The 22,906-nt window shown below is 62.3% G+C and overlaps 4 protein-coding genes across 6 annotated transcripts; all 4 read left to right on the forward strand.

Annotated features, from left to right (window-relative positions):
* The first annotated feature begins 55 nt into the window (after positions 1-55).
* On the forward strand, positions 56-11,420 carry GBA2 (glucosylceramidase beta 2). Its single transcript, XM_035563861.2, has 17 exons — positions 56-248; positions 1,887-1,978; positions 2,240-2,355; positions 2,516-2,734; positions 3,576-3,818; positions 4,125-4,227; positions 5,636-5,789; positions 5,878-6,003; positions 6,108-6,292; positions 6,470-6,574; positions 7,038-7,145; positions 7,424-7,575; positions 7,692-7,798; positions 7,924-8,066; positions 8,150-8,265; positions 10,321-10,512; positions 10,593-11,420. Exons 1-17 carry the CDS (start codon positions 73-75, stop codon positions 10,902-10,904), a joined length of 2,649 nt encoding a protein of 882 aa, XP_035419754.1. The 5' UTR covers positions 56-72; the 3' UTR covers positions 10,905-11,420.
* Positions 11,421-12,114: 694 nt separating this feature from the next.
* Positions 12,115-13,756, forward strand: LOC118256690 (avidin-like). Its single transcript, XM_050716243.1, has 4 exons — positions 12,115-12,186; positions 12,364-12,577; positions 13,535-13,655; positions 13,723-13,756. The coding sequence occupies exons 1-4, from the start codon at positions 12,115-12,117 to the stop codon at positions 13,754-13,756; spliced, it is 441 nt and encodes a 146-aa protein (XP_050572200.1).
* A 2,643-nt stretch (positions 13,757-16,399) lies between these two features.
* Positions 16,400-17,429, forward strand: LOC118256648 (avidin-like). The gene is made up of 4 exons (XM_035563798.1): positions 16,400-16,471; positions 16,545-16,758; positions 16,920-17,040; positions 17,330-17,429. Exons 1-4 carry the CDS (start codon positions 16,400-16,402, stop codon positions 17,427-17,429), a joined length of 507 nt encoding a protein of 168 aa, XP_035419691.1.
* A 1,909-nt stretch (positions 17,430-19,338) lies between these two features.
* Positions 19,339-22,028, forward strand: LOC118256689 (avidin-like). 3 transcript variants are annotated; one of them, XM_035563859.2, is made up of 6 exons: positions 19,339-19,484; positions 20,044-20,133; positions 20,715-20,959; positions 21,066-21,276; positions 21,680-21,800; positions 21,888-22,028. In XM_035563859.2, the coding sequence occupies exons 3-6, from the start codon at positions 20,888-20,890 to the stop codon at positions 21,931-21,933; spliced, it is 450 nt and encodes a 149-aa protein (XP_035419752.1). In that variant the 5' UTR covers positions 19,339-19,484; positions 20,044-20,133; positions 20,715-20,887; the 3' UTR covers positions 21,934-22,028. The 3 variants fall into 3 exon arrangements, with proteins under 3 accessions (XP_035419752.1, XP_035419751.1, XP_050572320.1); XM_035563858.2 differs by having other exon boundaries at positions 20,759-20,959; XM_050716363.1 differs by having other exon boundaries at positions 20,044-20,959.
* The last annotated feature ends 878 nt before the right edge of the window (positions 22,029-22,906 follow it).

Raw genomic sequence — 22,906 nt, forward strand, 5'->3', positions numbered from 1 at the left:
GGGGCGTGGCCAGGGGTGGGCGTGGCGCGCCGGTGAAGAGGGCGCGCCCGGAGCGCGGCGGGCGGCGGGGCCATGGCGGACGCGGGGCCGCTGATGCGGGGCTACCAGGGGGCGGCGCGGGGCCGCGGCGTGGCGGCGGCCGGCTGGCGGCTCTGCCTGGCGCACCGCTTCCCGCAGCCGCGCCGGCCCTACGGAGCCGGGGACGTGCCGCTCCGCGACGTCCTGCGGCACGTCGGCATGGCGCTGCGGTAACGGCGGCGGTGGGGGGGGGGGAACCGGGGAGGGACGGGGTGTGAGTCCCGGAGGCGGGTGGTACATGGGTGTCCTCGGGATGTGGCGCTCAGGGTGCTGGGGGGGAGGTAGGGGTGGGGTGATGCTGCGTGCTGGGGGCACTGGGAGGCACTGGGAGCACCGGGGGGCACTGGTCTACCCCCCCACCCCCCCACACCCCATCACCCCCGAGTGCCGTGCCCGCCCCGGTACCCGTTCCGCGCCGTTCGGTGTTTTCTTTCCTTGCCATCACCGTTTGTCTCTCGTTTTTCCACGCTCGGCCTTGCTCCCGGCCTCCCCTGGAGGCTCTGGGTGGAGGCCACCACTCGGCTCGCCCGTCCCCTTCCCCATCTCGGTGGGGATGCGCCGGCGGCGGCTCCTCGGGGCAGATCCGGGGGAAAGGGATTGGGGTTCAAATGGCTCGCTCGGCAGCGCGAAGCTCCGCGTCAGCCGCCGGCACCAAGGACGCGGCCAAGGCTGCTTCCACCGGTCCCTTCGTGCCACCAGCCGGGGGGACGGGGCCGTGCTGTGGGCTCGGGGCGTGTTTGGCCATGGGGCTGATCAGATCCTGGGTGCTGCTGCACGAACTGGGGGTTCAGGCTGCGGTTTCGAGCTGCTGAAACCTCACGTATTGGCGTGGCCTCGCCTGGTGTGGGTGTCAAATAAACGGAGACCCCTGCCTCTTGCACAGAGGGGCCGCACTGCAGGGTGCCCTCGAAGGCTGTCGTGGCACCTGGAAAGCTCCTGCACCATCCCAGGGTGGCCATGGGTTACCATAAGGGGACGCCCCAGACCTTTGGAGGATGCGAAGTGGGGTGCTGACCCCCCTGGGGTGGGAGCTGGTGCCCCCAGGCTGCCCCTGCGCAGCCCTGCGGGGCTCGGTGCCCCTGCGTGCACCAGGATGTGCTGGCGGCACAGGGCGCCGGGGCGGGCTGGGCGCTGCCTGGACGGGTTTTAATTCCGCAGCCTGCATGGAAAGCAATGCCCTGTGGACCCAGCGTGGCTCGTTGTGCTGCAGAGCAGGATGGATTTCTCCTGCTTGTAAAATCCCAGTCCTCCCCGCTACGTGCTGCTGGGAGATCTGCTGCAGGGGGACCCGGGTTCCCCTGTCACCCCCCTCCTAAGGGTCCGGGTGCCCCTGGGCAGCAGCAGCAGCTCCAGGTGGGCTCCTTCCCTCCCCGAGCCAGAAACCCACCATGGAGCAGCTGGGCGAAGGCACATTCCCTCGGGGGAGCGCGCTGCCAAACCGGGGCTGCCGAGAGAGGAGCAGCGGCAGCAGATGTAGCCGCAGATAGCAGCAGCGGGCCGGGCCGGTTCTCCTGGTGCCTCCGACCTCCGCCAGCAAAGCTGGCCTTAGCCTCCCAAACCAGGGAGCAGGCCGCCGTCGTCCCCAGATTTGCTGGAAAGCCTTTCCCCGTTGCTGTCCCTGTTTGGCGTCGTGCTGCGTGGCTGTCCTGTCTGGTTGCACGGGGCCTGGCACGTTCAGCTCAGCAGCAAGCACCGGTGTGGGAGCACAGCCCGGTCATCCAGGGCCGGATCCTCAGCAAGGAGACCTCTGGTGGGCACCGCCTGCCTGGCTCAGCCGTGCATCACCCTTCCTCCTGGTTTCCTTGCAGGTATTTCAGATGGTGGTACAAGAAAACCTGCATAGAGAAGAAATCTGCCTTCATCGACCTCTTGTGTGCCGTCCCTCTGCAGCAGATCTACGGTGAGCTCGGGTTTGGGCACGGGGTGCTGTGGGAGGCGATGGCAGCGTCCACCCCGTTGGCGAGGGGACCCTGCGGGCACCTCCCTGAGCCTGTAGGGGAAGCAGGAGGCAGGCAGCAGGGGCTTGGCAGGGTTAATTTGGGGAGCACGGGGAGCGAGGTGGGTGCTGCTGGGTGGGACGGGGGCTGCGTGGGGCAGCTGTGGCACCAGGGGGTGGTGAGGTGGCCGGTAAGAGGGGAGCGCTGATCCCTGTGTCCCCCAGGCTGCCCGCTGGGCGGGATCGGCGGCGGCACCATCACACGCGGCTGGCGGGGCGACTTCTGCCGCTGGCAGCTGAACCCCGGGAAATACCACTACGGGACGGTCATCGCCGACCAGGTAAGGGCTCCGTGGCTCCTGCTCCCCAAAACGCCGAGCTCGGGGAGCAGAGCCAGCACGGGGCTGCACGCTGCGCCCAGCCCGTGCCGCCGAGACCCCCGCAGCGGGGCTCATCTCGCCCCCCCCCCCCCCCCACCCCATGTGTTCCTTTCCTCCCCAGTTCACGGTGTGCCTGCGTCGCAAGGGGCAGACGGTTTACCAGCAGGTCCTGTCCGTGGAGAAACCCAGCACGCTGCAGGGCTGGAACTGGGGATACTGCGGGCACTACGCCTTCTACCACGCGCTGTACCCCCGCGCCTGGACGGTCTACGAGCTGCCGGGGCAAAACATGGTGCTCACGTGCCGACAGGTCTCTCCGGTCATCCCCCATGACTACAAGGTGAGGCAAGCCCTGAGCATCGCTCTGTGCCCTGGCACGCTGCTGTGGTTATGTCCTTGTCCTGGGAGGAGCATGGGGACGAGGTGGTTTCTTCGTGGTGATGGTCCCAGTGCTCCCGGAGAGCTGCAGAGATGCTGCCGAGGCACTGTTTGAAGTCAGCCGGGCTTTCCTCCTTGTTAATTCTCTTCCCTAGCCTGGACTTTTCTGTCCCAATATCCCAACCCTGGTGCCAGCTGCTGGCAGGGTTTGCTACATCCAGACCAGTGCTGCCAACCCCTGGTTGTCCCTTTCAGCTCCAGCTGCTCCTTTCCCTTCTCTGCGCTTTCACACTGTGTCCTGCTTATTCCCTGCCCTGGCTTTTGCTGGGTGACAATCCCAGCTCCTGCCCACCCCGAGGGGCAGGCCCTGCTGCCCGCAGGCTCAGCAGCAAGGCTTTAGGACACCCGCAGCCCTCACGTGCGGGTCAGCCGGGCTGGGTGCTCGCTCAGCTGCTCCTGAGCACGACAGCTGCCTTCTGCCTGACGTCCCCAAGGGAAGGGCTGCCTATTAGCTGGGGTTTCCCAGCTGGGCTTTCCCAATGTTTTTCCCATCTCCACTGCTCATCCCCAGCCCCAGGCGAGGGTGGGAAGCTGCCGACAGCCCTGACCTCGCTCTTACCCCGACAAGGCACAGGAGGCTGGCACCAGCCCGCGCTGAGACACCCGCCTGAGCCTGCAGCACCGCTCTGCGTGCTGCCTGGTGTCTGGATTTGGGCACCAAATGCTCCCCAAATCCCCTCAGCTCGGCAGTCCTGAGCACTGCGAGCCCTACATGTGGCATTGTGTCCCCCCCCCCCCCCCAGGACTCCAGCCTGCCGGTGGCAGTGTTCGTCTGGGAGGTGGAGAACGGCAACGAGGAGCCCGTGGAGGTCTCCATCATGTTCAGCATGCAGAACGGCACTGGCGCGAAGGAGGCGGGCAAGAGCGGGGGGCACTGGAACGAGCCCTTCGCCCTGCAGGAGGGCGGCGAGCGGGTGGCCGGCGTCCTGCTGCACCACGGCACCCCCACGAACCCCTTCACGCTTGCTGTGGCTGCCCGGGAGAAGGTGAGGGCTGGCAGCAGGGCTGGGGCTGTGCCACGGGCAGGGCTGCTCGTGGCGGCCCTGGGCTGGGGACAGCCCTGGAGCTGGGTGTGCTCTGTGGGGTTCGCAGTAAGAGAAGCTGTGGGTGAAGCTCACAGGTCTCCAGGAGAGCAGGCTTGGAGGTGGCGTAGATGGGGAGCAAGTTCAGGGCTGTAGGATTGCAGGTGGGTTGTTGCTGCCGAAAGTACAGCTCGGGGGGGGGGGGGATCCGATCGCATCGCCTGCTCCTTTGGGGTGGGAGCCGTTTCCTGATGCTCTGCTCATCCCCAGGCTGGCACGGTCGTCACCCACCTCACCGCGTTCGATCCCGCGGGGTCGGGCAGGGACGTGTGGCAAGACCTCCTGCAGGACGGCAAGCTGGAGTCCCCCACCGGTGAGTGCTGCGTCGTGGGGGTCTGGGGGGGGGGGGGCTACAGGGTGCCAGCCGTGCGGAGCTCAGCAAGGGTGGGTTTCCCTTCTCCTGGGGCCCTGTCATGGCCATGGGATGCATGGTGTCTGCAGGAAGCTCCCCCAGGAGCGGAGGGAGAATCAGTCCCCGTGGAAGGGTCCTTCCTGTCCCTTTGTAGGGTGCAGGGAGGAGCACAGAGGTGCCTTTGAGGCTGCCAGCTGCTCCACGGGGCTACTGAGCTGTGGCTCCAGCCCTGCTCTCCGTGATGCTGGGGCTTGTTCCCGACTCCAGAATTAAGGAACTTCAGTAGGGTTTAGTCCATATCCAAATTCCCTGCTGTCTGTCGTGCTGACCTTGTGGCTCCCCACGAGCTGCTTGCACCATTTCAGGGCTGTTCTCGGACTGCATTAATTGCACGTCCCAATGTCCCGTCCACCTGAGGTTTGTGTGCCCGGCCACCTTCCTCGAGTTCACGCCGCCAGACCCGCCAGCTGAGCCGGTTCCCATTTGTTTAGGGAGTGCTTAGCAGCTCCCGAGTCTCGGAGCCGGCGCAGTGTGCTGCCCTCTTGTTGCTACGAGGGTTTCCTGAAGGTCTCTGGTATTTCCTTGTTGCTTCTGCGTCATCCTCAGCTGCCTGCTCGCTCCCGCAGCAGGCTGATTTGGAGCGGGGCAGCACCTCGCAGCCCGTGCTGGTAACCTGCTGCCGCCATGAAGGCCGGCCTGCAAGCGAGATAACGCTGACGGATCTGCAGTGCTGGCACCATGCCTCTGCAGGATTTCGTGAAGCTTGAGTTATGTCATCATTTGCATAAATATTTCTGGAAAGCTGTCTGCTACCTGCCGTCTGCAAGGGCACGCGGAGCTACCGGGATGCGGTCTTCCTTCGTGCACGCTCGGTGTTATCGTCGGCAGGATCTGTGCTTCTGTGAAAATTGTTGCCTTAATGAGTTTACCTGCTACACATGTCAGGACCGGCATATAATTACCTGCTCGCCTGAGGGTGCTTCTTAAATAAGGGCACAGTTCAAGCAGCCTTCGGAGAGCTGGAGGCGATGGCTCTCACCGCAAAGTGCCGGTGCCTGGGCTGGCAGCCACGCGGTCCCGGTGACAGGGTGTGCCAGCCATTCCACGCGTGCCTGCTGGTTTTCCTGCCTCATTTTTTCCTCTGCTTCCATGACTTTTTTTTAACCCCCTCCGCCCACAGCAGGTATTTTTGCCCTGGTTGCAAAAAGCAGTTACTCACGTGCGCTTAATGCCATCTCCAGAACGCAGTGGATGTACCCTGCGGGGTGCAGGGTGCTGGGGCATGCCCCCAGAGCCTTGTTCCCCTGGGGCTCTGTAGGCTTCCCTAGACACTCGTGGACATTTTTTTTTAACCTAATTTTCCTGGCAGGTAGAAGCAGGGTGACAGCAAAGGGGGAGGTGACAGCAGCCGCCGTGTGTGCCACCTGCACGGTGCCCGCACGGGGCCACCAGACGCTGGAGCTGGCCCTGGCGTGGGACATGCCCCGCGTCCACTTTGGCTCGAAGGAGAAGCTGCACCTCAGGTGGGTGGCTTGGGGACAGCTGCTGGGGTGGCCGGGCTCCCTGGGGTGTCCCCTGGGCTGAGCCCTGACCCCAAAGTGCTCTCGGCAGGCGGTACACTCGCTTCTTCGGCAGCGACGGAGACGCGGCTCCTGCCCTGTTGCGCTACGCCCTGGCGCACTACGAGGAGTGGGAGAGGAAGATCGACGCGTGGCAGAAGCCAGTCCTGGAGAACAGGTGGGACGGATGGGGACGGTGACCCCGGAGGGGACAGCGGGGGGCCACGGAGGCTGATTTTTTTTCTTTTTTTTTCTTTTTCCCCCCTCTCTCTGCCCCCACAGCCAGCTGCCCTCCTGGTACAAGTCGGCGCTGTTCAACGAGCTGTACTTCATTACGGACGGGGGCACTGTCTGGCTGGAGCTGCCCCATGACTGCCTCCCCCAGGAGCTGCAGGGGCCGGGGGTGGCCAGCCTGTCCCACCTCCTCCCTGTCCTGCGGGAGTACGGAAGGTTTGCTTATTTAGAAGGTAACTCCTAGGGACACGATGGATGGTCCCAACTGCACCCTCCCCATTGCTTTCCCTGGGCGGTTTTAGCAGCCCCCATGGGACGAAGCCCTGCGTGGCACGGGGAGGGGGGACCTGCCTTTCCTGATGTCTCCGTGGCACGTCTCCCCTCCCTCACTGCCTCTCCGGTGCTTGCAGGGCAGGAGTACCGCATGTACAACACATACGACGTCCACTTCTACGCCTCCTTTGCCCTCGCCATGCTGTGGCCCAAGCTGCAGATCAGCCTGCAGTACGACATCGGTGAGTCGCCCAGGAGCAGGCGGAGGGTTTGGGATGGCTTCTGCTGGTGCTGCAGAGCCAGCATCCCCCTGCAGCCCCTGTACTGGAGCCCTTGGATTTGCAAACCCGCCGTGCCATGCCCTGTTGGTGCCCCCTGGCATCTCTGTCTAGCACTGGGATGTGTTCTTGCTGTGCTGGGGCAGTCCCTGATCCCAACAGGTCTCCTCATGCCCCTCCAGGAGAAGCGTGGGGCTGTTTCAGACCCTGATGCTCTAGATGGTCTTGGAGGCTGCTCTCTACCAGCAGGGAGCTGAGCCCTGTGCTGGGGACTGAGCCCCCTGAGCCTTCCTCTCCACCCTGGCTGATGCCACTGCTTTGCTTACAGCCACATGGGGTCCTCAGGCTTGGTTTCGTAGCGTGGGGTGGGGACCACGGGGCTCGCTGCAGTGTCTGCTACCTTGCTAACACCCCGTGCCCTTTCCAGCCGTCACGGTGATAAACGAGGATGTGGAGGCCCGGCAGTACCTGATGAGCGGCCAGACAGCCCAGGTGAAGCTGAAAAACGTGGTGCCCCACGACATCGGGGACCCAGGTGAGGGGTGCAGCACGTCCCTTTCTCTGTAAGAGTTAGAAGTGATAAGAGGCTTGGGTGGCCCTGGAGGTGCAGGATGGGGATGGCAGGTGTGTGCTCTGCATGGAGCCCGTGCAAGGGAGACGTAGGGATGGTGAGCGGCAGCAGGAGGGCTGCAGCGGGTGCGATACCTTGCTTCAGTGCTGCTTGGCGGTGGCACTTCTGGGACCTCGCTCCTGGCTCTGAGCGGGGCCAGCAGCTGCTCGCTGCCCTGCTGCATCCGCTCCGTCCCTGCGCAGACGACGAGCCCTGGCAGCGCGTCAACGCCTACCTGATGCACGACACGGCCAACTGGAAGGACCTGAACCTGAAGTTCGTGCTGCAGGTGTATCGCGACTACTACCTGACACACGACGCGCCGTACCTGCGGGACATGTGGCCGGTCTGCCAGGTACGGGGGACGCCCTGCCCCTCGAGTGGTAGGGCTGACACGGCACCTCCTGGCTTTCCACGGGAGATGGGAGACATCCCGAGAGGGGCTGTGTGACCTTCCCCTGCCTCCCGCAGGCCGTGATGGAGTCGGAGCTGAGGTTTGACACGGATAACGATGGGCTGATCGAGAACGGGGGCTTTGCTGACCAGACGTACGACGCGTGGGTGGTGAACGGAGCCAGGTGAGGAGGAGGGTGGGTGATGGAGAGCAGCCTCTGGGGAGCGCAGGAGCTGGGGACATGCTCCCCATCCGTCCTGGGAGCTCGGTGCATCATTGCTAATGCTGCTGTCCTTCTCGCTCTGGCAGCGCCTACTGCGGTGGGCTGTGGCTGGCAGCCGTCCGGATGATGTGCAAGATGGCAGAGGTGCTGGGGGACAAGGAGACCCAGCAGAAGTACAGCGGCATCCTGCAGAAGGGCAAGGAGGCCTTTGAGAGGATGCTGTGGAACGGTGCGCGCTCGCCGGTGGGAAACCACGCCGGGAGGGGTGCTGGGGTCCAGCTACCCATTTACCCAGTTTTCTGCGTTCTTCAGGGAAATACTACAACTATGACAGCAGCGGGAGCGACACCTCCAGCAGCATCATGTCGGACCAGTGTGCGGGGCAGTGGTTCCTGGGGGCTTGTGGCCTGGACCAGGGAGAGCTGGAGGTGAGAGGGGGGACGGGGGAGGCTTTGCTTGCAGCAGGGTGAGCGCCTGCTGTGGGTTTGGGGGGGCTCCAGCACCTCCTGTGCACGGGGCAGCACTGGGGTGGAGGCTGTTTGAGGCAAATCAGTGCGATAATGAGTGCTTAGGAACAGGCTGTGTGACAGGAGCCTGCAGCCTCCTCCAAGCCTGGCACACTGCTAGCCAGGTCCCGCTGGGCTCTGTTCTCAGCAAAATGGTATTTGTTTAAAAAAAAACGGAGAAAACACGCGTTTCCACATGCTGTGCGCTGCCTGGTATGAAGTCCTAAATGAGTGTCGGAGGAGACGAAGGCTGATTTGGGGCCCGAAAGGCCGCAGCTGTTTGGTTGCAAGAGAAGAATTGGCTGAAGACTGCTCACATGCAGCAAGGGGGCAGTGAGAGCAGCGGTGGTAACGTAGCGCCTGGGACGCAGCGGGGCAGCAGAGAGCCCTGCTACGGGTTATTTCCGAGCAGCAGAGAAGTGACAGACCCCGCTGCTGGAGGGCAGAGCTCTGCGGTGGTGATGGAAGCAAAGAGCAGCCCTGCGGGTGCCTGAGGGCCGTGGGTCGCCTCTGCTGGTGCTGAGAGGTTGCCCCAAGTGCCCTCCCCTGCGAGCAGCCTGCGCTAAGTGCAGCGGGATTTGGGAAACTGCCCTCCTGCAGTTACTCCAGCCCTGTGCCGCAGTGCTCCAGCAGCGTTTTTGGATGCAGAAAACGTGGCACGGTCCAAAATCTCACCTCTTGTTTTTGTTGACGTCGGATTTTGTTGCTTAAGGTGTCATTCTATGCTGTCTGGTGAGCTTTGAGCTTGCTGAAGGCTGCACTGGTGAACTTCTCTGTTTACTACGGTCATCCAGGTTTTTTTTTTGTTTGTTTGTTTGTTGTTTTGTTTTTGTTTTTTGCACGTGTTTTGATCCCTTGCCCTGCTGGCAGCACTCCCGCTTGTAACACGTTCCTGCAGTGTGTACAGGTCAGTAATGGAATGCAAAGTAAGAAAAATCAGTGACCTCAGCCCTGAAGAAACTCTGCCCCGACCATCCCGCAGGAGAAGAGGCTTCCCAAACAATGCTTGTGCTTATCTCCAGATCCAGAGCCATGCCAGAAACATGACTGTATCGGATGCTTGGCTTTAGCATAGACAAAAGGGACCCGCAGCCTTTCCCTGGATGAGTCCACAAAAGCCACTGGGTTAGCCTGCTCCCGGGCAGTGACCACCCCTGCGTCGAGGCTCTTTGGTTTTCATCCCCAGCAAACCGTGGAAAAGCATTATTTACTTTCAGCTGCGTGCAGGGGCTCTTTGCCCTCATGCAACTGTCTCTGCTGTTTGGGCAGCTGGCCTCTTCATGCTCGGGTTGTTCTCTTTTGATTTGGTTTTGCAAGAGCTTACTCAGCTCTCTGAACTGTCGTGAGCTTTTGGCTGCAGTTTGTTGAATAACTTGTTTTTCCCCCGTCAGGTGGGGGTGCGGGGCAGGTTCTGCACTTCCTCCCCTGTTCTCCAGAAGCGGCTGTTTGTTTAGTGAGCACCGCTGACCTTTCCCAGGCCTTTAACTTTTACTAGGGGTAAAAGTTTCAAGCCTCTCGTGCCAGACCCAGCGAGCCACGGTATGTGTCACAGTCCAACCTCAGCACCGTGCTGTACCAGCTCGTCTCAACCTTTGGCTGGGGCCGTGGTCCTGCATCGCCGCCTGATAGCACAGCTGAAGGAATTGAAGTCCTCTTGAAATCAGTGAAAAACGAGCCCAGATTTCTCTTATTCCACTGAGCTGAATATGAATTTCTATGTCCATAACTGGGAATTCAGACAGGGCAAGTCTGAGTGGGGCCAGCCTGTCACCAGCTTTGGCCAGTGGCTTTGGGGGTTTGTGGACCATGCATGCTGGAGGTGTCCCCTGCCTCCACCAGGAAGCAGGCACAAAGTTCTGCATCTCCCCTGAGTAGCTCCTTTTCTTGGGGGAAGAAAAAGGCTTTTTGCTGGCGTTCTCCATCCCGTTTCTTACGGAGAAGCTGCTCCCTAGTCACCAAGCCTCTCTCTCGGTGCAGGTCTTCCCCAAGAGCCACGTTATCAGCGCCCTGCAGACCATCTTTGAGAAGAACGTCATGGGCTTCGCCGGCGGCACCATGGGGGCGGTGAACGGCATGAGGCCTGATGGCGTGCCCGACACCTCCAGCGTGCAGTCCAGCGAGGTGTGGATCGGCGTCGTCTACGCCTTGGCCGCCACCATGATCCAGGAGGTGAGGGGAGGTGCCGCAGGTGGAGGTGGCCGGTGTCCTCTCCAGGCGGTGCAGATGCTGATGGTTTCCTCTTCCCCCAGGGGATGGTGCAGGAGGGCTTTCACACGGCCGAGGGCTGCTACCGGACGGTGTGGGAGCAGCTGGGCATGGCCTTCCAGACCCCCGAAGCCTACTGTGAGAAGAAAGTCTACCGCTCGCTGGCTTACATGCGGCCCCTCAGCATCTGGAGCATGCAGCTGGCCCTGGAGAGCCGAGTTGGCCGGGCACCCCGTGCCCCCCCGGCCTCCTCCAGCCCTGTGCCTGGTGGCACCGAGCAAAGCATTGGGGATAGCCTGGGCCCGGTGGCCTCAGCTGGAAGGCAGGGACCTTGTCCTGTGCCTCCCTCTCTTTAAGGATGCTCAACTTGCCGTTTCCTTCCCTACCTCCTCAGCCCCTAAGCTACCTGCCCCTCGCCTTGGGGGGGGGGCTCCCAGCCCCTCCTTCTGCACACAAGGGGGCCGGAGGCACGCGTTGCATCCCATCACCCCTACGGCCGATGGGGAGGTGCTGCTGTGCCCTGTGCTGTCCCCTCCCTGGTGCTCCAGCAGCCTGCAGGACCCCCCCCCTGCACCCTTCGTGGCCAGGAGCAAGCGTGACCTCTCCTGCAGGCTGTGGCTGGTAGGGTACGGGGCCAGGTGCAGGATGCACCACCTGCACGTAGACACGTGGATGCTGTAATGCACGGCTCCCCAGGCTGATCCCTGCGCTGGGGGGAGTCTGGCTGGAACAATCCCTGGGGGGCCGGTGACAATCCCAGCCCCGATAGCGCCTGGCCTGGTCTGGCACCGTGCCGCGAGCTGGGGCGGGCAGGGGAGCAGGTTTTAGAGGATGATTATTTTAAGTTCTTAATAAACTACTGTCCAGCTGTCTGTCTTGTGCTGCCTGGGGTGGGAGCAGAGGGGGGGGGTCTTGCCTGAAGGTTGGCGATGGGAACTAGAAGTGAACAAGAATGCACCAAAACTGGCACAGGTACCAAAACGCCACCAGGCCACGGGGGAGGCTGCTGGGGCTGGCCCTGTGGCCAACGTGCCACCAGCTCCTGGGGCGGAGGTCCTGAGGGCAACGTGGCTCCTGCAGTCACGCACTGATGGCACCAGTGACGACTGGAAAGCCACCAGGTGAGCCAGGGCAGAGGCACGGCGCCTGGGCAGCGACCTGGTGGGCACAGTGCTCTGCACACCTGGCACCAGAGCGGGACACAGAGGCATGTGTGCCCCCCCCCCCCCCCCCCCCCCGCGGGGCCACAATTATGTTTCCCCCTCTGTCCCTGCAGGGCTGGCAGCAAATCTTCACCTTCCTGCACCCCTGGGCATGAGGGTGGCCCCACGGGGTCCCAGGCTGGTGACGACGCACTGGATCCCGTGACCCCTGCCCCGTGTCGTGGCGGCACCAGCAGTGGCACCCGCGTCACGGCGTCCCCTGTGCCACCACAGGCGGTGGCCCGTCACCACCGGGTGACCCTTGGCAGGAGGCCCAGAGGCACCGCGCAGCCCCCGCCGCTATAAACGGGGCCGAGCGGGGCCGGAGCTGCGCAGGCAGAACCCGGCACCAGCAGGTGCGGCCATGGGGAGCCTCCGCTGCTGCCTCCTGCTCGCCCTGGCCCTGCTCGGCGTCCACCCCGCTGCCACCGGGAAGGTGAGGGCTGCTGGGGGCCTGCCCGGCCATGCTGTGCCGTGCTGAGCTGTGCCGAGCCGAGCTGGGCTGTGCTGTCGCAGGGGTGCAGGGCACCTGGCTCTGAGGTTGTGTGGTTTCGGGGTTGCGTGCTTGTGCCGTGCCGTGCCACACTGCCCTGTGCTGTCCCCCGGTCCCCAGTGTGACCTGCAGGGCCTCTGGAGGAACGAGCTGGGCTCCAACATGACCCTCTTGGCCCTGGACATGGACGGGACCTTCTCCGGCTCCTACCACACCGCAGTGGCAGCCACCGACAAGCAGATCCTGGTGTCCCCTCTGCAAGGAGTCCTGCAGCCCCCCGGCACCAAGGGGCAGCAGCCCACCTTCGGCTTCACCGTGCAGTGGCAGTTTGCAGGTATGGCAGCACTGGCATGGTCCTGTGAGAAAAATCTCAAATAATTTTCTTCAGACAGGATCTTCTGTGAAGCTATTTTATTCGTGATTGCAATGGCGGGCGTCCTGCTAATCAGGAGCGCATTTTAGTAAACAAATCATAACCTTTTATTCCCTACTACCTGACGCCTGATCACCTCCCCTGTTTCCTCACGGCTGAGTACTACAGGTTCACAAGCTACTCGGCGCTCCTCTATACCATATATGTACTTTTTTTTTCTTCAGCCCTTTAATTTCCTCCTTTTTCCGTTTTTTTTTTTTTTTTCCCCTTTCTTATGTTTTGAGAACGTGTGACCTTTGTTTTACTGTTCTCACACTGCTCATCCTGTTTTTCTCAAGCTTCCACCTTATTTTGGAACAGTGAGGCCTTCTACTGTCCACTTACCTACTTAGCATTTCTCCTTGTTATGACTACACAGCTACCTTGGAATACAGAAAAGTAATTCTCTACTGCAAAAACACAACTTTGTTTCTCACAGTCCCGGGGCAGCCAGTGAGCGCTGTTGTCTGTCTGTCTGTCTGTCTGTAGGGGGGTTTTCGTAGGACCATCTGTCTGCCCTGGCAAAGGGGAAGGGGTGTCTGCCCACCTGGGGAAGGTGGCTGGGGTGTTAGTCTGTTTGTCTGTGGGAAAGGGCAGGGGTGTCCGTCTGTCCGGGAGCCGCAGTAGCGGTGTCCATCTGTCTGCCTGGGGGAAGGATAAGGGGTGTCCGTCTGTCCATAGGAAAGGGCAGGGCTGGTGTCTGTCAATCTGTCCGGGTGATGGGGAAGACTTGCACCCTGGGTGCATGGCAGGGAGGTCCGTCTGTCTGCCCAGGGCATCTGGCAGGGGCGTCTGTCTGTCGGAGGGAGGTGGCCCAGGTTGCCCCGCTCGGAGCCACCAGCGCTGAGCCCCCCTCTGCCCATGTTTCACCCCACGCAGACTCCACCACCGTCTTTGTGGGCCAGTGCTTCGTGGACCGCCGTGGGAAGGAGACGCTGGAGACCGCCTGGCTCCTGCGAGAAGGGGTCCCCTCCCGCAGGGACGTCTGGAAGGCCACCAGGTGAGCCCGGCCCTCGCTGCCACCCGGCAGTGCCCACTCCCACCCCACTGACACCGCTTCTCCGCAGGGTTGGCACCTCCGTCTTCACTCGCGTCAAGTGACTGGGACCCAGCCGCCTGCGCCCCGCGGTCCTGGGGCTCTCCGGTGTCCTGCTGCCCACCGGCTCCCTCCCAGTGCCTCCCAGCGCTCCCCAGCGCCTCCCAGCAACCCCACACCACGAGCCAAATAAACCCTCCTGCGCTCAGCAGAGCTTTGCCCTGTGTGTCTCTGCTACTTCCCTGCAGCCGAGCTCGGTGGAGGAGGCGGGCAGGGGTCCATCCGCTTAGCAGGGACATGATGAGGCTGTGACACGGCCATCGAGGCGTTTATTCCCCTGGCAGCACCCAGGGCACACCTGGCCATGGGACAAGTGCCCTCCGTGCATGCCCGAGCAGTCCCTTCACTGAGTGCTGTCTGCAGCAGAGCACCCTAATGCCAGTGGGTTGGAGGGAGGTGGCCCAGGTTGCCCCACTCGGAGCCACCAGCGCTGAGCCCCCCTCTGCCCATGTTTCACCCCACGCAGACTCCACCACCGGAGCCAGGGCGCTGCGCCCGCAGCCCGACAGACAGTGGGGAGAGCAACTGGGTCAGTGGGCAGTGGGGGACACACGCTTCTGGTGAGTGCCGGCTGCTGCAAGTGAAAAATTCACTCCTGCACGCTCCTTCCACTCCTATCCATGCACAGCATTTGGTCCAAGGATCTGCTTCAAAGGAAGGCGAGAATTAGGAAAAGGGGCCATGGGCTGGCCGAGGTAGTGCCACCCGCACTGCCCACTGCAAACTGCCCCAACCTGGGTCCCCCACGGGCGGCAGCTCCCCCTAGACCCCCTGCTCCTGCGTGGGCTCCTCTCCACGGGCTGCAGCTCCAGCCCGGGGCCTGCTCCTGCGGGGGCTCTCCATGGGCCGCAGCCTCCTCCAGGCCACATCCACCTGCTCCACCGGGGGCTCCTCCACGGGCTGCAGCGAGGAACCCTGCTCCACCGTGGTACTCCATGGGCTGCAGGGGGACAGCCTGCTTCACCATGGTGCTCACCACAGGCCGCAGGGGGCTTCTGCTCCGGCGCCTGGAGCACCTCTCCCCCTCCTTCACTGACCTTGGCGCCTGCAAGGCTGTTCCTCACTCTTCTCACTCTCCCAGCTGCTGTGAGGTGCAGCTTTTTTTTTTTTTTTTTTTTTTTTTTTTTTCCTGTCTTAAATATGCTCTCACAGAGGCGCAAACAACATCACTTACTGGCTCAGCTCTGGTCAGCAGCGGGGCCCTTACCTAAGATGGGGCAGCTGCTAGATTCTTCTCACAGAAGCCACCCCTACCACCCCCTGCTACCAAAACCTTGCCACATAAACCCACTACTCAGCACCCAACTTCTCAGCGCCCAACACCTCAGCACCCAACTCCTCATCACCGAACACCTCAGCACCCAAGTCCTCAGCACCCACCACTTCAGATGTCAGCGGGGGCTCCGTGGGTGGCTGCAGCACCCCAGGGCCGGCCCTTTCCTGTGGCTCCCTATCAGCTGCACACCAAAACCAAGCTTTCTGGAAGGGCCGGCCTTGTCCCCAGGGTGGGGGGCCGCTGTCCTCAACGCCACCAGGACGTCACCAATGACAGCGTGCCCGTGGGCTTTGCCACGAGGGTGAGCCAGCAAGGGCATGCTCCCGTACCTTCTGGCCACATCCTCCATGCTGGAGCAGCACACGGGAGTCATACTGGACCAGCACCACCTGCACTGCACACAACTACACGTCCTTCCTGACCGAAATACGCACATGAAACCCAAAATGAGCATGTACCTCCTGATTCCCCAGCCTGTTTCCGAGCCCTATAGGCACACCTAATGCCCAACATCTGAGCACCCAGGTTCTCAGCACTCAAAGTCTCAGCGCTAAATATCTCAATACCCGACATCTCAACACCCAAATTCTCAACATGCAACATCTGAATGCCCAGCATCTCAGTACCCGACATCTCAGCACCTCTGGACATGGATATCCAATATCTCAGCACCCAAATTCTCGGCATCCAACAGCTCAGCACTCGGCATCTCAGCACCCAATTTCTCACTGCCCAGCATCTCAGCACCCAACGGCTCTGTGCCCGATGTCTCCACCCAGTGTTAGTTCTCCCAAGCGGATGAAGCCAGGGAGCTCCCATCTCACCAGGCAATTGAAGGCTGTTTGGTCCTGCTCCTCTGCTGCTCCCCTTGGCTCAGCCCTTTCTGCAGCCTTGCCAAGCACGGACTGTCATCCTGGGAGGACGGAGGAGTCCCTGAGCCAGGACCCCAGCCCTGCAGAGCACCACTCATCCTTGGTGGGGGCCATACCCCAGGACTGTGACCGGCATCGCTTCCCGCTGGGGTGCACAGACTTTAATATCTTGGCGTCTTCCAGAAGATCCCTTCTGCACGTACCGGAGGGATTAATTTGGGGTTGTGGCCGCAGCCCCATCTCCCAGCCCCATCTCCCAGCAAAGCCACACGCTCCAGCGGAGGTGGCTCAGGGCCAGCAGCAGGAGCTGACGCCACACAGCTGGCGGCGGCACGGGACGGCGGTGGGCGGCGCGAGCCCCCGGCATGCGGTGTGCAGCCCCCCCGCAGCCCTGCCCGGGTCACCCCGACCTCGTCTGGCCTGCTCTGGCCCTGGCTCCGGTTACAGCCTTATAAAGGGGCCAGGGGAAACCGTGCCAGGCGCTGGGCAGCCCCGCGGCCATGGGGAGCGGTGCCTTCGCCCTGGCCCTGTTCCTGGCCCTGGTGGTCTGCATCAGCCCCGCGGAGAGGAAGGTAGGGGGCTAGGGGACGGGGCGAGGGGTCTGCACTTGGGGATGGTGCATGGCCTGTGTCCCTGTCCCCACAGTGCCAGCTCAGCGGGCTGTGGAGGAACGAGCAGGACTCGCTGATGGAGATTTCAGCACTGACGGATGACGGGGGCTTCCAGGGCGAGTACCTCACCCGGGTGACCCTCACCGGCGGCTGTCCCCGTGTCTCCCCGCTGAAGGGAGCCCAGCAGCAGCCCAGCGAGGTGGCATCGCCCACCTTCGCCTTCACCGTGCGGTGGGACATGTTCTCCAGTAAGTGCTGGGGCACCAGGGCCGGCACCATGAGTTGCTCCAGCTGGACTTGTTCTCCTCCGGGAAGTCTGCCTGGGGAAAAGGGGGGGCTTTGGGGCACCCCAGCAAAGGGGGGCAGTGATCGGGTGCCGTCCCCCTCCCACCTCACCGCTTCCCCCCAGATGCCACCACCACCTTCACTGGGCAGTGCTTCGTAGAAGCGAGCGGGAGGGAGGTGCTGAGCACCACGTGGCTGCTGCGTGAAGCCGTCGGGTCCCTGGAGGAGGACTGGAAAGCCACCAGGTAGCAGGGGGACGTGGTGGGCAGTGGCGCTGGGGATGGGTCCTCCCCAGCACCCCTCAGAGCGTCCCTTGGTGGGGTGAGCAGGGCGTGGGGGCTGCCCCAGGAGCCCCCCAGTGTGGGGTTTGCAGCCGGGAGGGGCAGAGCTGATGGGGCTGTGGGGAATGGGCACGGGGAGTCCAGCAGCTGCGTGGGACAAGCTGGGGAACATTTGGGGACACCCCTATCACCCACGGCACTGAGAGGGCTGCGTATGCGAGTCGTCCCACAGGACCTCTCTGCTTCCCTGCAGGGTGGGCAGAAATATCTTCACGCGCAAACGTGCCCCAGGAGGGAAGGTCCTGCACAGCTTGTCCTCGTCCTGCGAGGATGTGGCTTCACCCACCCCGTGAAGGCGTGCTGCGGCTGCAGCCGGCCCACCCGGCTAAGCAGGGGCTCTCGGGGTGACCCCCTCCGCCCCTTGGCCATGGCAAAGCTTGCACCCCACAGGTTCTGCATGCCACAACCTAGCCCAGCCTCTAACATTAAAAATATATATATATGAATCCGTATCAGCCGAGGTTGTACTTTTTTTTTTTTTTTAAAACCATCCTCGTTCCCCGCCAGGCAGCGGGACCTGCAAAGCACGGAGCGTTTCCATGCTTTATCAGGCAACGCTTTCCATCACCCTCAGCAGATGAACCTCCCACGCCTCTCCCCGCAGCCGTGCGGGTTCCCCGGTCACCCCGACCTCGCCTCGCTCGCCCCAGCCGCCCAGCACAGCTCCGGTTACAGCCAGGGCGCTGCACAGCCCGTGTTTTGGGTCCCGTCCGCTGCTCTTTGCGCAACCCCACCAAAACCGGACCACGCGCATCGCGTCTCCAAAGCAATCTGATTTATTCTTGCGGGCTCCCTCCGCGTTGACAGCTGCCTCCCTTTCGAACGGGCTGCCAGGTTTCCGCGAGTTGTTTCCACCGACGTCCAGCAGCTGGTGCTAGCGGATAACCCTACGGTCGGTGCTAGCGCGGGGTTTCCCCTCGAAAGGGCTGCAATACTGCTGCTGCCAGCCGGGGCTCTGCCCTGCCCAGGAAAAGCTCGCACTGCTGGCGTGCAGCAGCGTTGCGCAGAGCAAAACAGAGAGGGGCTCCAATCTGCAGCACCAGTGTGGGGCTGACTGAGGGCTGGGCAGAGCATTTACCCCTTCCCTTCCCTTCTGCCCACCTTTCTGCTCCGCCGGCGGTACGATTCCCGGCACGTACCCAAACGAGCGTCCCGGTACCCACAGCCCCCACCGTGTCCAGCTGCAGGACGCGTCCCTGTGCCACCCCGCAGGCTTTGCCATGAGGTCCCCGTCGGCAGGATGGCACTGCCAGCATCCCCAGCCCAGCCCAGCCCCGCGGGCACGTCAGCTGAAGCTCGGCGGAGCGTCACGGCCCTGGCCTGGCACCGTGCCGCGAGCTGGGGGAGCAGGCTTCAGCTGACAAATCGCTTTAAGTGCCCAGCAAACTATTGTCCGGCTGTCTGTCCCCCCTCTTGTGCTTCCTGGGGACATGCCCTGGGTACAGGCTGGCTCCCGTGAGATCCTGCCCGCAGGCCGGTGATGGGAGCAAGAAGTCCTCGCGCTCCCTGCCCCAAGAAGGAACCGAAACTGGCACGGGTACCAGAACGCCACCAGGCTGCGTGGGAGGCGGCCAGGGCTGGCCCTGTGACCAACCCGTCACCAGCTCCTGGTGCCAGGGCTGGGCTCCTCGCGTCCTTTTCCTCGTTCAGGCACACATCCTGCCCGGTGGCTGCACCCACCTAGTTTCGGGGAGGTGCGCTCCCCTGCCGCCCCCCGGAAGCCAACCCCCCTTTGCTCTGCACCAGGGCTTTGGCTGTCAGCTGGGCCAGGGGCTGGCGATGTGGGGACACCCCCCCAGGGGTGAGCACGAGGAGCTCAGCACTGTGCACGGTCCCCGAGGAACAAACCACTCACCCCCGCTGGATGTCCCCACGTGCGGTTACATCCTGGGCTGGCAGGCAAAGAACAAAAACAGCTGCCAAAGCTGTCAGGTTTTCTTCAGGGCTTGGCTGAATTGTTGAGACCTGCTGGAATTGCTCATTAACCCTATGGGATGGGCTGCCTACAGGCTTTCTTTCAAAGACCGGGGAGATCGATGTTACCGTATAAATGGATAATTCTACTATTTTCTTTTTAGCACGACAGTTACAATTGCATCTCGGAGGGCCAGCTTTCAGAAAGGTCCGCACGGGCACTTCTCTAGGCTGGGCTGGCGATCTTTGATTCCAGAGAGGAGTCATTTTCTCCACCATTTGTGGAGAAACATTTCCCGAGGCTGACTCAATCGCAGGGCTCGCCACGTGCTGCCCGGCTCGGGGGATGTCGGAGGATGCTCAGCGCACAGATCCTGCGCACCAGCTCTCGCGCACCGCCAGGCTAAGGTTTAGTAAATGTAGGAAAAGGAATGGTAAGTAATCCTGACGCTGGAGCTTCTGTTCTGCCGAACGAAACCTATCCGTGTGTAAATGAGCTGTGCCTGGGCAGCCAAAGTAAACCCAGCAGCTTAATGGGAAATCCTACCTTGAGGTGCAGCCGATTCCTAGATAAAAGCAAAGTCAACACAGCGGCAGGAATTTTTCCCAGAAAGGCACGGCTGCTGTCACAGCAGGGGCGTGTGTGTGTGTGCAGCAGAGAGACCAAGGGCTGGAAAATCCTGCGGGAAGCGAGCCACGGGAGCCTAAATCCCCAAAGTGGTCCTGCCGGGAAGTGCGATGCTGGGGGAGCAGCAAGGGGTCTGCAGGGCTTCTGCAGAGAGGTGGCAGTGAGGTGTCCGGCAGCACGGGCACTGATCAGTTCTGCTGCCGGAGGGAAACCAGGGCTCAGAAGCGAGGCTAAAAGGAAAGGGGAATGGAGATGTATTTCTGAGCTGCTCCCTTACCAGAAATGGATTTTTTTTTTTTTCTCTGTGCCTGTGGGTGATGACTGGGGAAGTAATACTTTTTTTTTTTTTTTTTTCTTTTTTTAAGAGGTCACCTTGGATGTTTTTAAGGAACATATGAGAAAATCTGACATGAACTGAGTCACGTCAGCCTCCCTGGCCAGCAACAAAAGGGGAAGTATGTAAATACGTGATTAAAGTGACTTGAAAACCCCGGCGTAAAAATAATATTTGTCAGCATTAAAACACGACATCCAAGATATTCGAGGAATGCTTGCTTCTCAGAATCAGTCTTTTTCCTCCAACCTGCCAGCACAGCAGCAAACCTGTATGCTGGCGCACCCAGGACATGATGGTTTCATGCTCCTTGCTGGCTTTTTCAGTGCTGGGGGGTTTTCTTTATTAAGAAATAAATAAAGACTTTATTAAAAAGGGGTTTGGGAGAGCCCAGGGGCTGTACCCGGTGCTTGGCTGCAGCTGGGAGGGAGCTGCACACCTGGAAACCTTGCAGCAGCTCTGGTCCCAAATTTGTTTTGCATGATGGAGACGGGTGAGGAGGAGCAGGCTGGGGCTGTGATGCTGTCATCCCCGGGGGGGCTGGTGTTGATGCTGCTGGGCACCTTACCTGCTGCCCGGGCACAGCCCCGAGGTGGCCAAGGGGCAGCAGAAGGGAGCATCCTCCCTGAAAGGGGTTTTCCCCGGCTGAGCCTCCGCGCTGCAAGACTCCCCGCGGGGCTCTTCTTCGTAAACGCCAGCAAGGAGGGACAGTTTCAACACCGGATTTTGGGAATCCGTGCCTGCAGCCGGGAACTGCTGAGGTGGAACCGCCCCGATTGCACAACCAAACCCTGGGCAGAGCTGGCACCCCTGCGGCAATAAAAAGGCGAGGGAGCCCTGCGAGGAGCACATCCGCCTGTCCACCTGCTGCAGAGATGGTGCCGACGACCTCCCTCCTGCTGCTGCTCAGCCTGGCTCTGCTGGCCCCCGGCCTCTCTGCGGAGAAGGTAAGGGGATGGGGACGGGTTTGGGGATGGGGTCAGGCAGCGGGGCTGCACCCCTGGGGGCCCCCCTGCCTGCCTCCTGCCCGGTGCTGAGCCCCCTCTGCCCCAGTGCGTGCTGACCGGGCGCTGGACCAACGACCTGGGCTCCAACATGACCATCGGGGCTGTGAACACCAAGGGCGAGTTCACTGGCACCTACCACACGGCTGTGACGGCCACGACAAACGAGATCAAGTTGTCACCGCTGAAGGGAAACCAGCACAGCATCAACCAGAAGAGCCAGCCCACCTTCGGCTTCACCGTCAACTGGAGCTTTTCAGGTTATTCTCCTTGCCCAGCCTCCCTGCGGTGTCCCCAGTGCTCCCCATCCCTCCTTGCGCTGCCCCTGACCCCATCGCTGACGCTTTCCTGCCCTTCCCTGCAGCACCCCGATGATCCCTGCCTTAGGTGTCCCCGATGTTTCCCCCATCCCCTGCTGCGTCCCCAGTGGTTCCCCATCCCTGCTCCCAGGGCCACCGGGCTCGGTCACCTCCTGGTCGCAGGACACAAAGGAGGGGCTGGGACTGAAGCCCGCTGCTGTCTGCCCATCTCCATGCAGCTCCCGTCCCTCCCCGCCCGCCTTCCCCAACACCACCGTCCCCAGAGGGCAGGGACAGCCCGAGCGAGCTGTCCCCAAGGAGCCACGGCTCCGGCCACGCTCCCCTCACCTGCCCTTCCCCGCAGACTCCAACACCGTCTTCACGGGCCAGTGCTTCGTGGACAAGGACGGCAAGGAGGTCCTGAGGACCATGTGGCTCCTGCGGTCACACGTCGACAGCATCGATGACGACTGGAAAGCCACCAGGTGAGCCCGGGACGGAGGCACGGGGCCCGGGCAGCGGCGCGGTGGCCCCGTGCTTCCTGCCTGACGTCTCCTGCTCTGTCCCCGCAGGGTCGGCACCAACGTCTTCACCCGCTTGCGCAAGCGCTGGGAGTGAGGGTGGCCCCGCGGGGACCCAAGCCGGTGTCGGTGCTGGACTGCAGACCCAGCTCCTGCCCCTTCCTCTGCTCCCAATAAAGCTTTGCTGCAAAACGTCCGTTGTCTCTTGTCTTCTCACATCCCGTCTGCCAGGACGTCCTCCTGTGGCACCCCAGTGCCTCTCCCAGCACCTGTCCACAGTCTGTGACCCCCATCCCGTGATCGTCCCGAGGTCCCCACCATCTCCAGGGGAGCAGGACCCTGCTCAGCCCCGCACGAGCTGGGGACAGTGTTGTGGCAGCGCCAGCGGCACTCCCCGCACCTCAGCACGCCCCGCGCCACCCGCAGCGCGCAAGGAGAAGAGCTGTCAGGGACAGTCCTCAGCGAGGACGAGGAGTGGGGGGGTCACAGAAACAGCAGGCTCCTCCTGTTGCTCTGCCTGACGGGAACAACGCGCGTCTGAAGGGCTCATTCCTGGCATTTTTCCTCATTGCTGCCCCTCGTCCCGCGGCGCGAGGCCCGTGCCGCGCTCCCTTCCCCTCGCTGGCTCACAGCCGCTCGCTGCGGGGCAGGCACGAGAGCGCAGAAAGCGGTGAAAAAAAACGTCGTTACTGGGGTGGCACAGGCTGAGGGCGCAGGGCACCGACCCCAAAACGTCTCTGTGGCAGTACCTGGCCCCGATGCGGGCTCTGAGACACCCCAGCTCTCCCCTCCTGATGCTCGGCCGGGTGGCAGGTGCGGGGTGCAGTGCCAGACACCGGTGCCAGTGCCCGTCCACCCCCGGCGCTGCCGGCAACACCGCCACGTTTTGTTTTGTGTGACTCACACAGGTATCGATCAGCCCTGGGCCAGCGTCTGGGACTCCCGCTGGCATGGGTGGCATTACACACCCCGCCCTTGAACTGCAGAAAATGAAACAAAAGCAATTCTGGGCTCCTAGACCGACCTGCCACCGCAGGAGGCGGCTGGGGAAGGAGCAGCGGCTGCCTCCC

Source organism: Cygnus atratus, chromosome Z, assembly GCF_013377495.2.
Source record: "Cygnus atratus isolate AKBS03 ecotype Queensland, Australia chromosome Z, CAtr_DNAZoo_HiC_assembly, whole genome shotgun sequence".
Taxonomy (NCBI): Eukaryota; Metazoa; Chordata; class Aves; order Anseriformes; family Anatidae; genus Cygnus; species Cygnus atratus.